Here is an 18,748-nt window from a genome sequence, read left to right as displayed (position 1 = left end):
GCAAATTCATGGATCAAAATGCATTCACGCCCACTTTTTCTCGGGCCAATGGGGAGCGAGGTGAAAGGTCGAAGGCAGGGGGTCAAAGATGAGAGAGCGAAGCCACGGGGCTTATATAAGCGGCCGCGTTCGTCAGTGGAGTTGAGTTGGTCGTCGTCGTCGTCGTGTGCGTTGGAGTCGGAGCGAAGAGGACGTAGCTGTGGAGAGGCGGCGAAGGCAGACGAGGGGGTGCTCGCGTCGTGCCGGGAGCTGCACACCAGGGAGGCCGACGGCGCGACCTGGTCGAGGTGGAGACGCTCGTCGCGGGACTCGAGACAGAGTAAAAATCCTCCTTACCCCGAGCATCAGCAACCCCCTCCTGTTTCCCCCCGCGCTGAGATAGTGCGACCAAGGGGGCCCCCTTCCCACCCCCTACCAGACACTGTCCGCGAGGCCCGCGGAGTTGAGGCACCATCGCCGCTCCGCGTCTCATCACCAGACGGGTAGGCCCGACCCGGTCTCGGCCTCAGGCCCGCCTCATCCTTGAGGGTGTTCTTTTTCTTGGTTTTGGGTATGTGTTGTCGGCGCCGTCTGTGAAGTAGAATTGTATAAGTGTTGCCGTGTGCTCGGTAGTCGGATAGCTCTGCATTGTGTCTTCACTTTTACATTTGCTTTTTGTGTAAAATTGCATTGTGTTTCTTTTCCTTCTATGTGCTTTTGGTGGAATTGTATATGTGTGCTTTCCGTTCATCGCGAATAAATGTATTTATGTTGAACTGCTTTCCCGCTTCGCTTCGTCATTTCTTTCATTGAATCCTCATCTTGCTTCACGTAAAGGGTTGGTAGTGGGCTGAATACGCCCGATAATTAATCGAACCGTCGAGGCCGACGATAACACCGCTCGGTTATCCCGATAGTACGGAACGGGTCGCTTAAGTGGCCCGTGTCCGAAGTCGACCTGCGGCGAGGTGCGATCGCCCGGTCTACCCTCCGTGTGGGTACTTAGGTAGGTCGAATTTGGCGAGCAACCCTATCCCACGCGGGGGCCGATTGGCTCGATCGCGGTGAGACCGAAAGGTCCACCCGTGACTGGTTCCCGGCGTTAGTCCGAGAGGGTCACGACTGGATTGTCCGTCCGGTGGGCGACGTGCCGCGATTCGAGTTACGTGGCCGTCAGCACGCCGGCGGGCGCGAATCCGTAACAATATGTTTGTGGACCACAGACAGGATGGTGTGTGGCAGACGCACCCTATTTGTTGGGATCCATTGGCAATGGCTGTAGTGGCATGTGGTTCGTGGTACCATAACAGCGAAGGGGTTGTTTTTGATGTAAATCCTCAAGTAGCCTCAAGTAAAAGTTGATTTTTAGCTCTCCTACCAGCCTCGACAAGGTATACAAAATATATTTTTTTTTTTTAAAGTAGCCTGATGTAAAGTCAGCTCATTCAGTGGATGGAGGAGGGGGTGTCTGAGTCAGAGCCGTATATTAGAAAGAGTACAGTCAACCCGGTTTCAGCACATCTGCTTTATGATTGATTAAAAGCCCTCATGTGACTACAGGGTGCCATGTTGTGGACCAACCTGCGTACCTAGCAGACGATACTCGCTTTGCTACAACGCTACAAACATATCATCTTGCATCGAATGCTTTCTCATAAAACGTCACTTTGATGAAATATTTAGAGTTACAACGTTTATAAACATGCCCTGCTGTGCAGCATGGGGTTGCTCAAATCGAAAGAACCGCGGGAAACAGATGCATCACTTCCCCCGTAACCCAGAAAGGAGGAAAATCTGGGAAGTAAAGGTTCGTCGGGATGGCTTGAAAGCCAACGACAACTGTCTCTTGTGTGAGGTAAGGTCAACTTAACATGTCGAAGTAAAGACTAAATAAGACCCAAGTATTATTTCACCAGCGAAATAAATATTGATGAATATTGTATTACTGATATCTTTTTCAACAATTTCAAAAAATTGTAGCAAGTTGGTGTATATTTAGTTGAAGATCATGGATAACATGTTTCGAAACTAACATGTATTTCAGTATATGGGATTACAGAGTGCAGTGTAAACTTTGGGTTGGTCATTTGAACCATTTACCTTGGAACTGTTAGATGTGGTTGGTCCATGACTCCATAACCATGCTTAATGCCTATATAAGCAACACAGTATAGACCTGAAAGTGAAACACATGCAGTTCAAGGACCATGAATGATGACAGGAAGACTTTTTTTCTATAATAATGTCTGCACAACTTAACAATGATGATTTCTCAGTTTCTCGACCTTACCAGCTAGTAGTTATTGACCGACTTCCATTCTGTTTGATTTGGTAGCTAGTAATCGTATAGTGTAGCCGAAGAGAGAGAGAGAGAGAGAGAGAGAGAGAGAGAGAGAGAGAGAGAGAGAGAGAGAGAGAGATAGAGAGGGATAGAGAGAGAGAGAGAGAGAGAGAGAGAGAGAGAGAGAGATAGAGAGAGAGAGAGAGAGAGAGAGAGAGAGATAGAGAGAGATAGAGAGAGATAGAGAGAGATAGAGAGAGATAGAGAGAGATAGAGAGAGATAGAGAGATATAGAGAGATATAGAGAGAGATAGAGAGAGATAGAGAGAGATAGAGAGAGATAGATTTGGATTTAGGGAAGGAAGAAGAGAGTAAGGTGAGGGGGGGGGCAAGAATGAAGTAAGACCCAGAAAAAAAAACATTTAGATTTGAGCGGTTATAAACACTATTACAACAGCCCCAGATTGTGTTGAATTAATGAAAAAGTCGGTAAAATTCCAACAAAGATTTAGATCTATAGATACAGTATATGTAGATGGGACAAGGCTTCAAATCTTTCACAGAGAAAACAAGAATTAAGACAATCCAGAAACAAAACTACAGTAAGGCAAGCCCTAAAACATACAGTCCGCACTTGCGATGCAAGCTTGAGCGCACACGCCCTTGGTCCACAACATGGCGCCTATTGTTAAGTTGGCCAAACTCTTTCTAATATACGGCTCTGGTCTGAGTCTGCATCTGCTCCATGCTGACAATGGCCAAATAGCAGGAACCGTGTTCGTGGATGGTGCCCCTCCCCTGGCTGAGCTGACCTGTAGAGGTTGAGATCGTATTGATGTTATTGTATACTTTATGGAGCTGTCGTGAGCATCAGGATTTGCTTTTTGCAGACTGCACAAAACCGAATGTTAATCCTTCTTTTAGTTTAATTATATGTCTATTCATTTTGGCCTTCTGGCTTGGATGTATTTGCTTTGAAAAACTTTGTGTGATCACATCTACTTTTGTTTTTAGGTTAAAGTGCATGTGTCTAGCTTCAATTGTTATTATGAAGTGAGGTGTAATCACTTTTAACCTTGTTATATAAAAATAATTTATGTTTCCTGCCCCTCCAATAAGATCGAAGATGGGGACATTAAAATGAGCTCCGACCAACCGACCGATCCCATGTGCTCTTGTGTATGTGATATTCCAAAAACCGTTGAACATTTCGCTTTCATATTGCAGATATCTATTCCTCATCATATTATGTGAACTTGATTGGATCACGGCTGTGATTGGCTGAATTATGTTGCCATGGAAACCATGTCAGTAACCTGGCATGTGTCCACGATATTCCAAAAAACCTTCAAGATTTAGCTTTCATAATACACAGATCTATATTTAGCTTTCATATTACACAGATTACACAGATCTTACACAGATTTAGCTATACAAAAGGTGGGGGACCTAAAGTATCAGCTCGTTGTTCAATTAACAAAGTGCTGTCATAGACTTGTTTATATGAACTTGTGAAATCTGTATGACCATTGAACACTCCCTCTTTGGGATGAACTCAAATAACATCCTTTGGAGGTTTCCTTTTGATTGTGGATGTAAACATAGTAAAATTACAGTTACCGTACACTTACTTTTTGGTTATCTGTTTGTGATAAGGACTTTGAAATTACAACAATGAATATGAATATGTTGTGCTTGAGGATTCTCAATACAACTGCCCAAACTCCATTCACTCCCCCCTCCCCCAGCCTCATTTTTCGGTGAGAGTTATGTGGAGGTGCAAGAACGTGCAGCACTCAGCCAGACTCACCTGGCACTGCACTTCCATACAGGACGAGAGCATGGCCTGCTCTTTCTCGCTGCTGGCCTCAGTAACTACTTGTTGCTGGAGCTTCGATTTGGAAGATTACAGGTCTGATAGATTTGCACACTGAATCCCAAGCACAGTGGTACTGTTACTAAGGCCTAAGTCACATTTGCTCTACGGCGAGGATACGGCGGCCGTACGCCCTCTGAATTGACAGAAACGTGCGGCGGCTGCAGAGTTTCTGAGGTGGCCTCAGGGTGGCCCTACGCCGTATGGCTATATTTTACAGGCCGTAAGGTCGCCGTGGAATTATAAAGCGGAGTTATAACTTTTTTTCATTTCTACGTTCGCCGTAGCAATTTGACAAGCCGAAAAAAAAAAAACTGGTAAAAAAAAAAAAATAACCCATTCGTTACCGTCCGTCTGGCCGCACGTTCGCCTTAGGGCCCCCCTGCGGTCGCCTTGTGGGCACCTTGCGTCTGCCTTTAAAATTCTATGGCCGCCGCAGGAACACCCTAAGGTCACCGTGCGACATCAAATCAAAGACCGTACGGCACCCCCACGTTTTCGGTCTCCACAATTTATAAATACGCCGTGCAGCTCCCCAAAAAATAAAAACATATGTGACTGCTACATTGTGTGACCGTGGAAATACTGCGGCCGCCGTATAATTGCTAATGGCCGTAGATTTTGGAGACCCCATGGCCGCCGTGACAAATGTGACTTAGGCCTAAATACGCCGTGCGGCTCCCCGAAAAATAAAAACATGTGACTGCTACATTGTGTGACCGTGGAAATACTGTGGCCGCCGTATAATTGCTCGTGGCCGTAGATTTTGGAGACCCCACGGCCGCCGTGGAAAATGTGACCTTGGCCTAAGAGAGAAGGAAAATCGACGAATTCTCTTTCTCCACTTCAATTGTTATGTGAAAGACAGGTTGACAACTTATTTGGTTCTATTACTAATTACCTACTCAAATGGTGATAATATGACATGCATAATGGAATCAATTCAGGCCTTTCTCTCACTGTTTTATTAGCTCATCTCTCCCCCCCTTACGCAGTGAAAGATGGGGTTTTGCTATCACTTCTTTGTTTGTCTGTCTGTCTGTCTGTCCAGGCCATAACCTTTTTGAGCTTTTGTCATCAAATTTTCAACAAAACTTTATTGTGAGAATATGGAGAAAATAATTAAAAATTGGGTCAAAATGTGATAGGTCAATGCCTTAGTGACAATAAACGGCTCTTTTTAGCCCTCCACAGGACATAGAGCGTGACACATCCCGTTTTTAAAAATCGCTTCGATGTTTATTTATTTATTTACTATTGAGCTTCAGTGTATCTGTCCAGGCCATAACATTTTTACAAAATGAGCTTTTGTCATCAAATCTTCAACAAACCTTTATTATGAGAATATGGAGAACACAAATTAATGAAATGTCCAATTTTTTTAACTGTCATTTTCATCAAGTTTAGTTCGAGTACAGAGAGGACACGGATGGGCTTTGCATTTTGAGATGCTTTTTAGTTATTATAATGTGTAGTTGCTAACCTTATAGACAAGAATTTGTGCTGTTGTGGAATTTACTGGTTTTTGTATTTTGGGGGTTTTTTTTGGAATTTATTTATTTATTGGTAAAATTTTTGAATTTTCTTGTTTTTTTATTCACAGACAGACAAACAAAGAAGTGATTGCAAAATCCCATCTCTCACTGTGCAGGGGGGTGGGGTTTGGAGGGGAGGGAGACTGGCCTGGACTGGTTCCATTATGCATGTCACATTATAACCATTTGAGTAGGTAATTGGTAAGGGAACCAAATAAGTTGTCAACCTGTCTTTCACATAATAATTGAAGTGGAGAAAGAGAATTTGTGTTGTTGTAGAATTTACTTCTTTTTTTTTGCCGCATTTTATTGATTTAAAGTGATTGTTCAGTAAACATATTTGGAACTGAAATGAATGAATAAGGTCACCTTCATTCTATTCTTTCATATATTTTTGCTGTCTTTGTTCATTCAACTTTGGCCTGTGCATGGAACCCCTGGAGATGAATGTTGTGTTCCTGGGTTGTCAGGAATGTGAAGATGACACGGGCTTGGAGGGCTGAGCGTTCTCCCTGTGTCTGGGTTTCCTTTTTTATACTTGTGTTTATTTATCTTGCACCTTTTTGTTCCCTTTTATTCCAAAAAGCTACGATTGGAGCTTGGCTCTGGGCAGATCATCTTGCGTTCAGAGCCTGGAATCAAGTTAAATGACCTACGCTGGCACAGTGTTGACATCAAGCATGAGAAGTATGGTGTTTCGCTCTTCATCGATGGCCGCCGTACAAACTCGGCTGGCCTACCTGGCCATTTGCATGAGCTAAATGTGCACTATGGATTGTTCGTCGGTGGTGCTGGTGGTCTGCAACGAAGCTATTTGGCGCAGGATGGTGACCCGGTGGGTTTTCGTGGCTGTATTGAGAATGTAGAGTTCAACAGCAAAGACGTTCTCGGTTCACTCCAGCCTTATGCAGGTATCCGTACTGTGCATGAGGTTAAGGCAGGTTGCAGTGCTGAGTTTTCTGCCACGATCGATGATGAAATAAGTTTTTCCAGCCCAAAATCTTATATGGTCTTTCAAGGGTCATGGGGTAGTCATGCGGGTGTCTACTTTGAATGCAGCTTGAAAACTGACTATTCTAATGGACTTATTCTTTATCATAGGCAGCCAGGCAACACAACAGGTTTTGTGGCTGTGGAACTAGTGAGAGGCCATGTGAGGGCACTGGTTAAGAGACAAGGTGCCATGGTAACATTTGTCACAAACCACCCCATTGATGACGGTCACTGGCATCAAATGAAGCTCACAAAGACGGGACAGAATATTGACCTCACTGTTGATCGGGAAGTAGTCAGGAGGCGGCTAAGAGGAAAAGCAAATGGACGTACAGTTAGGAATTTCCGGAGCCCAAACTCACCTTTATATGTCGGCGGTGTTGCAGATAGCATGAGGATTGAGGTTCGGCGGAAGGGTCTGGCCGCAATGGCTTGGCGTACAGGCCAAGGCTCATTTCGTGGGTGTTTACGTCATCTCAAGATAGATAATGAGTGGACAGGTTTTCAGCATGCACAAGTATCACGTAATGTTTTTGTTGGTTGTCAGAGAGGTGATGAAACGAGACACTCCCATGCAACACTTGATCTACCGACTTTGACCTCCACCGAAGTTGCCATGATCAAGCCCAGTACTACACCAACCTATGTCACCCATGACACCACTCCAGATTTGAGCACATTGAGGATCATTAAATTACAAATGAGACCGACAACTGTGGTTAGATTTCCAACAATGAAGATAACAAATCCAATCACAAATACTATGACAGAGAGAGGCACCACAACTTCAGTAGCAGAGCATGTAATTCTATTCTCATTGTTTCCATTGAGAGTACAGGAGGGTGGAACTGCACCTTTTAACTCCAGAGTGTTACGCATTAACATGGATATTCTGCCACTCGGCATAAGCCCATCGCAGGTTCTGCTACTTATTGTTCGAGGTCCAGATCATGGTGAACTGCATGTCAATGGAGAGCATTTCCAACAGGAGGCCATGTCTTCCGAACGTCAACAACAGTCATTTAGCCTGCTTGATGTTGCCCAAGGGCAGGTTGAGTATGTTCACCATGGGGCAGAAGGGGCAAGTGATAGTTTTTTCTTTAATGTATTCTCAATAAATGATTGGGAGGGTGTGCCAATTCCTCTGGAATGGGCAATGAGTAAGGAGCACAAGGTTGATGTGGTCATATCACCGATTAATGATCCTCCAGAGCTCACATTGCCTCGAGGTAACAGTTTCTCTTTGCTGCAAAACTCAGCAAAGCGGTTAACTCCAGATGTGGTGCGTGCTATGGACCCAGACACAAATGCATCACATCTTACCATGGTGGTGCTTGGGAACCTGAATGCTGGCCATTTTGAGCGGGCCGGGGAGCAGGGACGAGCTCTGACAGCATTTCCTTATGCAGACCTTGAGGCTGGTTCCATTTACCTTGTTCACCAGGGTCTCGCCCACAGCTCTCATGTGGCCTTACGTGCAAGCGATGGCGAGAAGGTAAGCAACACAGTGGTGCTTCACATCCATGCCACATCCCAAGAAGTAAATATTCAGAACACTGGAATCACACTTTCTACCGCAGATGGTATCGGGAGAATCTTTCCTTCTAATCTCAGTGTAAGAATCAATTTGGCAGAAGAAGATACAGCAGTGCACTTCAGGCTTGTAGCACCACCGAGCCGTGGAAAGATCCAGCAGTTTTTACCAAGCCTTGGGCACTGGAAAGCAGTGAAGATCTTCACCAGACATGCTCTGGAAAACTCTCACGTGCGCTACGTGTTGAGGGATGAAGTTAACAAAGTTCAAAATCTAACGGATGCCTTCAAGTTTAAAGTCTTTCTCTCCGGCCAAGGGATTGGTGAAGAACACACATTTGAGATCCAAATAGTGGGTGCTGATATTCAGCTCAAAAACAAGATGATGACAATTAAGGAGACAGGAAAAACCTCAATCAGTACTGACATCCTGAGTGCTGAAGTATTTGGTGTATCTGCTCCAAGTAGCCAGATCATGTTCCAGATCGCATCAGTTCCAAAATATGGAGTACTTCGTCTGCGAAAGACACGGCTTTCTAAACAGTCGATGTTCACTCAACGAGATCTGGAGGATAAGAAGGTGGCTTTCGTGCTTAAAAAAAAGCCCAAACGAGGGTTAAGGGATTCTTTTTCCTTCAAAGTTTTTTTCAAGAAGCTAAGTTCTCCCATTTATTCATTCAATTTCCTCATCAAGCCAGGCCGTCCTGTAATCTCGGTAACAAACATGGGACTGGAAGTTCTTGAAGGTGAACAGAAATTGATAACTTCCAAACACCTTTTCATCAATACCAAAGACATGCTGGAATACACTTTCCTTGTTCTGCAAGCTCCGCAGCATGGCACACTAATGAGGTTAGGGCTCTCTGGTTTAGGAGACATTGAAAAGAATGTGACAAGTTTCAACAGCAAAGACATTTTGAGCCAACGTTTAGCATACCTTCATGATGATTCTGAGTCAACAGCGGATCAGTTTACCTTTGGAGCAAATGCTGATTCTATGGATGAAGCTCCTGCCTTCACCGGGATTTTTAATGTGACAGTCATTCCGAAGAATGATCACAAGCCAATACGAATTGTGAAAAAGCCATTCCGAGTCATCCGCAACGGGCGCAGACTGTTTACTTCGTCTGACCTATGGTTTGAGGATGCAGACATAGGCTTTGACAGTGGTAGGCTCGAGTACACACGTCATGGGATTCCCAATGGAGAGCTTGTCTCCATGGACAATGCTTCATTTCCACTCTACCACTTCCGACAGGTTGATCTAAAAATCAGAAAAGTGTTGTTTGTGCATCGTGGTGCTGATTCTGGTCGTTTTGTAGTCTGGGTCTCAGATGGAAAACACCGTGTCACAGGATTGGTGGAAGTTTTGGCATCGGATGTGTTTGCACATCTTGTGAAAAGTGCACCGTTGCATGTGCCCACAGGAAGTCGTGTTCCACTAACTCCTGCTCAGCTTGAGGTGGACACCAATCTGGACATTCGTGATGATGCAAATATCTTGTTCTTTGTAACAAAGCCACCAAAATTGGGTCAGATCTTGCAGGGAGCCATGATTGCTGACTCTTTCACCCGGGCTGACATCGCTGCAGGTCATGTGGCTTACAAGCATAATGGTCAAGATAGAGGCACGCATGATGCCTTTAACTTTACAGTCAAGGTTGTCGGAGGTGCAGCAAGAAGCAATCAAGTTGAAAGAATTCTTCACGGCACCATCCACATACACATAATCCTTGAGGACCACCACCATGCCCTTGAAGTTGTCCATAATGACAGCCTCCTGGTGGAAGAAGGCCAAACTGGAACCCTCACCCAAAATCACCTGCTGGTAAGCTGAACTTTTGCATATTTTGTCCTATTGCCTGAACCTATTATCAAATTATCAGAACAAGAATGTAAGACCCATTGCCTCACTGACGGGAATACCAATCTTTGTGCAATTGCAAAAAAAAGGGATGTTAATGGGAAAAATAAAATGAGGTGGTATATATATATATATATATATATATATATATATATATATATATATATATATATATATATATATATATATATATATATATATATATATATCCTGGCCGAGCTATACACTCATGGAGTGAGGAGGGGGAGAGTGTTCATGGGATATTCATCACAGCCTTTTTAGATGCTGAATTCTGAATAATATACAACAACACACGAAGAGGCAGTTTGCAAGAAATAAAAAATTCTCACCCCTGACCCCCCCGCCTCCCCCTCTCTCTTCCTTCTTTTGATCAAACTGTCGGGGGTACGCACGTATTAGGCATGGGCCATGCCAGGAAACAAACTCTCCTCATGCATGTATGTGTAGCACGTTATATGTTGCGTGTACGTATATTGTGTTTGCATGTATTGCTATGCTGCTTGATTAGTGGTGTACCCCATAGGACAATTGTTGATGGATAGACGCAGGCACGCACATGGGAACACTGAGATCTAGCACCTTTGATACATTAGATGAATTGCTGTACGACTGAAGAACGAGATGGGACAAATAACACCAAAAAAAGCACTTTACCTGGATTTTCCATGGAAAGAAATCGAAACCCTAAAACAATTTGTACCCTACAATCATAACACTGTACTATATATCAAATCACTGATGATGGAGTCATAAGTGTTCATTATGAGGCAAAAATATCACAGTGATCGTTCTCCACTCGTTCACTAAAGGTGTGTGTGTGTGCTGTTCCTCTTAGTTAATGGAGACAATGCGACATCTCTGAGTCACTGCTTGTTGTTACATGGAAGTTAAGCTTGCTGCAGGTATATCACACTTGCCTGACCACCTGGCCAATCTTTTAAAGCTATCAGGCCCAATCCGTCACAGCATTTAGTAGGTAGGGGAACCGGAGTTGGTTCACTATTCCCAAGTCCTGAATCGCCCAAAAACTAATGTTAAATGTTGTAGAGCTGACTCGTGGGAAAGTCGCCTTTTAAAAAGACAAAAGGCAAGTGATAATTTAGAAATAATCATCATTCATCATCATCAAGAGATTCTCATTTTATTTTATTTCATAATAATGTTTGTTATTATAATTACAATGTCCTAATCTACCATGGCTATCTATCTAGGTCCAGCATTTGGTGAGTTCTCCAAAGGAAATAATCTTCACCTTGGAGAAAAGCCTCACACATGGATACCTCGAGCGCACGGACTTGGACAAAATATCACACGGTCCAATCACCTTATTCAATCAGCTAGAGGTGGATGAAGGACGTATACAGTATGTGCACACAGGGCCTACCCAGGTGAGGCCTTGCAAAGTCTTATTATTCATTCCTCAAAATGCCTTGGTTCATTCTTCTGATTCATTCATTTATCTACTCATTTCTGACTGAAGACCAAATTGGTTCACTGAGCTGAGGGCTTGAGGTCATTGCAGTAAGCTATCCCACTTATCCTCTGATTTAAAATAAAAAAGGCAAATAATGTTTCCTCTCAATGGGTACGATTTTATCTGTTTAGAAAATAATTATTATGGTATGAATTATTCAATCATTTCCAGTCAAAGTCTCATTGAGTTGCCAAATAGTTGACATTTCTGGCTTCTAGAAGGAAGATGCCTGGTGCTGGCTTAATGGTGAGGGTGGTGGGTTTGGGATCTGTGGGTTTTAAGTTAAAATCCTGCTTGGTTGTTGAATTAATACCAGGTGAGGTTGATTCAGCCTGTCATCCTTCTGAGATCAACAAAATGAGTTCCAGCTTGCTGGGATGATTGAGCCATTTAAGTATCCTATGTTGGAGTGGTGACCTGTCGAGGATTGTGCCCAACAGCCCAAGAGACTGTTTTGGTAGCACCGACGCTCTGTATAGAATATGGTCCCAATGGAATGAAACGGAATGGAAGTGAGAAGTCATGATTTCATGTCCCCTTTAAAGAGTGCTCTGTCTTTGATAACATGATTACTGTCAATTTCTATTTCTTAATCCATCCTTAATTTTTGTCAAACAGGATTGCTAATAGGACATCTAGCTTTGCAAAGTTTCAAAATATTGGTGTGCTCTACAAAGCAGCAGCACATACTGGAATGCAGCACCCTAAAATCATAGTGGAATGCAGCAGCACTTATTGGCGCAAGCACCAATACAGCTATTTAATCAAATTTGACTCGACTAGGATACAGACTTGATACGAGACTGCTCAAGAACAAGCATGTCACTGATGAGCTATCCCTCCACCCAACATGATGAAGAGCATGACAAACAAATACATGACAGAGCATTGAACACTGCAGAGCCTCGTCAAGGTATTTGTCTAGGGCCAAGGCAAATCTCATTTTCAACAATAAGCCAATGAATGTGACCGACCCCCGAGTAGATTAAAAGCATTTTTTACAATTTAATATATGTATTTAAAATGCAAACTTATGACCCTATTTTATTGGCTGTGAAAGCTGTATGTGACCATTTTTAATGCCTTAGAATGAACGACATCGATTGCAGTAGACCTACAGTAGGTGCAAACACATACCTTCAGGAACAAACACAGCTAACTCGAAAATATTCCACATTCAAGGTATAAAAGCAACTTATGGATAAATTATTCAACCTTGTGGAACTGTGCCTAAGGCCAGCCGGGTGCACCAGTCAATACCGTAGGCTTTGCAGTGCACCTCAAACCACTAGTGGTATAGACAAACACCCTCAAGAACAGTCGTGGATAGTTTGGACATAATCCCCATTCAAGGTATAACATCAACTTGTGGTTAAATTAGATGTAAAACATATTATGGTTAAATCAGACAAGTATGTCGAACTGTGCATTAGGCCGCCCGGGTGTGCTAGGTCAAGCCCATGTTCTGAGGTGCGCTGCAAATGTTGCGAATGTTATCAAGAAACACAATTTGCTGTGGTCACAAATGGTACAAGGAATCTGTCCATTCTTCACTTATAATGATAAATTTTGTTCCAATTTCAAGTATCGGTTGGGTAGGTGGATTACATTTGATCTGTGGATGAATATGTTGATCTACGTGAGGACTCACACACTCATACTCACACAGACTGATTACAATACCCTCTCTCATCCTTTAGGAGATCGGCTGGGTTATAATACTGTTCATATGATGAGTGTAGGTGTTATCATTGTGAACTTGTGTTCCAGGAAAGTGACCTGCTGGTATTGTCAGTAGGAAATGGCATAGCGCCACAGCTCTTGGGTCTACGCATCCCGATTTCTATAATCCCACACCTTGTGGAATTGCTGAGCACAATGCCATTGGTGGTGACCGAGGGCGGTGCAGTTTCACTTTCTTGGGGTCCCGTGCTTAGTGCACCAGAGCTACCTTCAGCCAGACAGGAGCTTGTCTTCACAACTCTAATTCCACCCAGGCATGGGCAGCTGGAGAGCACAAAGAGACCGGGAAAGGCAATGAGATATTTCTCCAGGTCACTGGTGAGCTACTGTGAAGCTACAGCATCATTTATTGCTTGGCTACAAGCTGATGCTTTATCTCCTTCTATCCTGGTAGGATATAGCTTTGCTCACACCAAAATCAATGTGGATCTGTCAAGGTCCAACTTCACAACCTCTTGTTAACATCCACCAGAATCAACGTTGATATTTCAACCAGTATATCTGCCATCTCTGAAGGGTACACGGTGATATTGATATGATGAAAAGTATGATCCACTGAGTATTAATTGCGTGAACACTATTTGTGCGTTTCCATGTTATGTTTTGCAGGTGGAACGAGGTTTCATTTACTATGTGCATGATAGCAGTGAAACACAAAACGACAGCTTCTCATTACTAGCCAATGATACAGAGCGGGAAAGACTCAGTCTACCCATCACCATCCATGTGATTGTCGAGCCAATCAACGATGAGGCTCCAGTGGTATATGTCAATAATGGCCTTAAGGTATGTCATTTTGCAAGTTGTGGGATTACAGTGAAACCTTGTTTAACCGCCAGCGCTGGGACACGGTCGTATATGGCGGTTATGCGAGGGTGGCGATTGAACGGGTTATTGCTCGGAGGGATTCAGAGGTCCGATATCAATGTCACGATCTGTCCGTGCCACTACACAGGCATCCACGTGCGCCAGATTTGATTTATTGGGGGCGCGTTTCAACAGTCTTTCGAGTTTATTTTACCTTCTATTCCATCCTGTTTGGATCAAGGGATAAGAAATGGATGACAAAAATATATAATATGTAAACTACATGTACGCCATACACAGGCCTATTCACATGTACGTACTGTATTTGTTTCTGCAGACATGTTAAAAAAAACAGAGCTCAAAGTCATGGGCTCATAGTTATTGTGCATATCATTTGCTTGTGCCATGATAAGGAACTGAAGATCGTAAATTACAATCTGTGCAAGTGTTTTGATGACCACTGAACACATTAGTCAAATTACAGTACTGGTGAAATGGCAAGGCCTACTAAAAATATAATAGAACTGTCCATGCTGTGAAACAGGACATGACCACCACGAGCTATGCACATAGAAGGCTATTGAGAACTTGTCAGCATAGGCCTAGGCTGATGATGATGATGATTTGAAGAAGTCTGTGATGGAAGTTTGCTTAGCGGTTGCCACAGAAACTCTGTCAATCTCAAACTGCAACCGGCGCGCCGCCTTCAAACCCGAATCAGTGGATGACGAGTGGGCCTCAAGGTACCTGAACATGAGATCGATTGCGGCTTTGGCCTCAATGGATGAAGGTGGGCGTGGCACTTCAACGTCATCGTCGGCATCATCATCGCCATCTGTGGTGTCTGTGCGCGCAAGTTAAACAATTTCCTCATCGGTGAGGTCTTCCCCAGTGACAATAGCTGGATCCACACTTTTGAACTCCTCAGGGGTCATCAGCCTCTCTGTGGGTATGTTGCACACCTCTGCCATTCGCTCGAAGATGTTGCCATAATCTCTGGCCGTCAATGTTGCGGGGGATGACACAGGGATGTCAGCTGACGCAATAGTACCTGTACTAGCTGTGGGAAGCATTTTCACGTGCTTCCAGCAGTTAAAGATTGTCGTATCTTCAATGTCATCCCAGGCCACCTTCAAGAAACGAATTGCCTCATTCAGTTGTAAATCTGGTGTGCGTCCAGCATCATAGGCATCAATTAAATGCCTAATTTGTCGTCGACGGTAATGCACTTTGAAAGCCTTTATGATACCTCCGTCCATCAGCTGTAAGTGGCTCGTTGTTGTCGGCAGCAGGAAATGCACTTTAACGTTGGTCAAAGTGCTCTGGCCCTGGTCGTTAGATGGTGCGATGTGGCTTGACGCATTGTCAAGCAGCAACAGTACATTCCGATTTTTTTCGCTTCATTCTCCGATCGAATTGAAGTAGCCACTCAGAGAAGATGACGGCCGTCATCCAGGCCTTTTTGTTTGCGAAGTAATCCACATACAAATCTGGGCGGAAGTGGAGAAAGCATCGCGGTTTCTTAGCATGTCCTATGACAAGCGGCTTCAGCTTATGCTGTCAGCATTTGACGTAAGCGCCAGCGAGATGCGAGTTTTTGCCTTTTTGATGCCTTTTGTAGCCGATTCGATGGTAAGACACTGGTCAAACAACATCGGATAGTACAAACCCGTCTCGTCCATGTTGTATACATCTCGTAGATGATACTTCGCTATCTCGGCCATCGCCTTACTGCACCCTTCACGGATTGTTCCTTCGTCGGTGCCGGCGCTTTCACCGCTGATGGCTCTGTTGCATATGCTGAATCGACGTTTGAAGCGCTGCAGCCAACCATTGGAGTAACCAAACTCACCGATGGACATGACCTCGCCAAAGAACTTAGCCTTTGTTCAAAGTATGTTCTCGGTCACAGGGAGGTTTTTCGCACAAATGCCCGAAAACCACAAATAAAATGCCTTCTCCATATGCTCATGACAAGTGTGGCGCAGCATCTTAGTGGATGACGAAATATCATCAGTCGCACTCATCCATTTTGCAGCATCGGCGACGATATCGCCAACTGTCCGGCACTTAAGTTCAAGTTTCCACAGAAGAGAGAAATGATTAGCAATCTCTTGCTGGCTCACAGACGAGTTCTCCTTTGTGTGTTCGCATATCATGCGTTTCTGATCGAGTGTTTAACACAATCTAGGCCTCTTTCTTCCAGACATGCTGAATGAAATCTTTGAACTGAACAGTCTCAATCCACGGCGCGAGGCAGACGGCACCAGCACATGCTCCCGCTGACCATTCACCAATGATGACAGGTTATTTTTCGATGATCGCACAATATTTGTGATGTGGCGAAGTACAGGTGATCGCTGGCGGTTCGCGCTGTTGGATAAACGAGGGTGTTTTTCATTTTTATAAGTACTTATGTAGGGAAAACGTTGGCAGATGGCGGTGGCGGATCGTAATTGAAAAATGCATTATGGAAATTGGGAAACCCTGATTTCCAGGCGGAAGGTGAGGGTGAGTGTTAAAAGGGGGGTGGTTAATCGAGGTTACACTGTATCGGTAATGTGTCGATAACTTAGAGGTACATCAAACTCAGCGATTGTGTGCTCGACCAGTGGATATAACCAGTCACAGACGGAGGCAACCGCAGTATGGAGAACACCTTCCTTTTTAATGTTTTCAATTATTTTCATTACAAATCGAGACTCATAGAAGATTGAGGTGGTGGAGAGTATAAACTTAGTGGGGCAACACCGACACATGATAAGCAAGGGAATTATAGATGAGAAAGGGAGGGATAGGTGTGGTCAATGAGGTTAAAACAAGCACAATGTACAGGATAGAGGAATACATGATGCCACAGCAACCTGGATATAAGAGGGTTGGGTTGGACATGGTCAATGGGGGTTAAAAAAAATGATTGTAGATAAGGATGAGGAATGACATATAATATTAAACCGATCTTCCTATCGAGATGTTATACTGACGATAACATCTTTTCTCTATTGTGAATGTTGGAATTTTTTTTTTAAAAAACCAGTATCATTCACACGAGTAACCCTTCAAACTGTGATGATGACCAAAAGACCCATTATTTTTTACAGTAATCTATACAGGTGAAAATCGTGTCATCTCCCCCTCCCCCTCCCCCTCGCAGGAGGGTGGGGAGGAGATTTTTTTTGTGCCCATGACTTGACCTGAGATACTACCAACAGATTTGCAAAATTGGGTAGAGATCGGGCCAGCTGTTTTTTTTTTTTGATGATTTTCAGATGAACATACATACATACTGTACATGCATACGTCAACAACGATTTGCTGTGGACAACACAGAGCCTTATTTAACATACAGGTCGGTGTACCCTGATGTGTCAAGCATGGGGAATTAGGCTTTCCGGTTTTTGGGATTTCCAGATTTCGAGTGAGGGAGAGCAACTTTGAGGGGGGTGGGCAATTGCAGGTGAGGGGGGGGGCAATACCTATCATGGGGCTTGGGATCCTAGAATCCTGAGTTGAAAACCCACTCGGCTGTTGAATTAATACCAGGTGGGGTTAACTCGGCCTGTCATCCTTCTGAGGTCGGCAAAATTTGTGCCAGCTTGCTGGTATCCTGTGTCAGAGTGACGACCCATCCAGGATTCTGTCCAACAGTCAAGGAGACTACTTAGGCAGCACCAACTCTCTTCACAGAGTATGGTCCCAATGGATGCATGGATATACCATATATCTTTGTCTCTTGTTTATCAATGCCCTTGTATTTCATGTTCAAGGACATGTCTTCTCATGTCTTTCGTCTGCCTGTGATTTATGTACAATCTCCTCCAAGAGACCTTATCTCATTGTAAAAACAAAAATACATCTTCACTTTCTTCCATTAGCTGTTGCCACCAACGCAAATGGATGTCCACAGTTGAAACTAATGAATTGCTCAGGTAAAGGGCAGCACTGGGTAGGGATCATGGGGAATTCCATGAAGATAAGAGGTCAGGGCAGGAATGCAGGTTTGGTTGTAACGGTCAGATTTCCAGAGGATGGGGTGGAGATCAAATGTCATTCATAGAGTGATGTGAAACAGAAGGATCATCCTCTTTAATTGAACCATTTTATACATTACGTGTGTATTTAATGAATGGTGTTAAATTTCCTCGTGAATTTTCATACAAGTTCATTTATATTTCAGAAAAATAACTCATCATTCAACAATAATATTTGGTTCACTTGTGTCTTAATAATAGCTTGAATGGGCTGTGGCAAGTACAGTGATCTTCTTTCGGATGCAACATGTGGCTGCGAGTAGCATTATTTGCTGGTGGTGCAGGTGCACCAATTATGCAGTGCCGCCTTTAGGTTAAAGCAGGAATTTTTAATTTGTTTATGGTGCCAGCGATAGCTTGCCGACTCTTCAGGAAAAACACCGTGGCATCTTTAATGTCCACCAATGCTGGCAGACGGGACGCCCAGTTTAACGTCCATCCAAGGGATGGCACACACGTTGATGAATTGCCACCCTGCCTGTGAAATACCACGATGACAGTTTATCGCTGGGCCAAGATTTGAACCAAGGCGAGACAGCTCAGAGGTGAGTGTGTCGACCTCTAGGCTATTCTGCCAACTCAGGTATCGTGATGTCATTGGCATTATGATC

The 18,748-nt window shown here is 43.9% G+C and overlaps 1 protein-coding gene and 1 long non-coding RNA gene across 5 annotated transcripts in view; one reads left to right on the top strand and one right to left on the bottom strand.

The window, feature by feature from the left end:
• Window positions 1-18,748, bottom strand: part of LOC147016951 (uncharacterized) — a 77,211-nt gene that overhangs the window by 46,030 nt on the left and 12,433 nt on the right. The gene's annotated exons all lie outside the window — the stretch shown is intronic.
• CSPG4 (chondroitin sulfate proteoglycan 4) overlaps window positions 1-18,748 on the top strand; it is a 33,683-nt gene that overhangs the window by 7,307 nt on the left and 7,628 nt on the right. The window contains exons 2-6 of one of the 2 annotated variants that reach the window (XM_085846185.1): window positions 4,009-4,172; window positions 6,258-10,025; window positions 11,294-11,470; window positions 13,327-13,617; window positions 13,909-14,085. In XM_085846185.1, coding sequence (XP_085702311.1) covers window positions 4,009-4,172; window positions 6,258-10,025; window positions 11,294-11,470; window positions 13,327-13,617; window positions 13,909-14,085 — 4,577 coding nt within the window. The remainder of the gene's footprint in view (window positions 1-4,008; window positions 4,173-6,257; window positions 10,026-11,293; window positions 11,471-13,326; window positions 13,618-13,908; window positions 14,086-18,748) is intronic. The other variant, XM_085846187.1, reaches the window with a different exon arrangement.

This window comes from Eptatretus burgeri, chromosome 11 (assembly GCF_056783735.1).
Source record: "Eptatretus burgeri isolate ZD-2024b chromosome 11, Ebu_testis_v1, whole genome shotgun sequence".
Lineage (NCBI taxonomy): Eukaryota > Metazoa > Chordata > Myxini > Myxiniformes > Myxinidae > Eptatretus > Eptatretus burgeri.
Note: the sequence above shows the minus strand (reverse complement) of the source record. Positions and strands in the feature narration are given on the sequence as shown.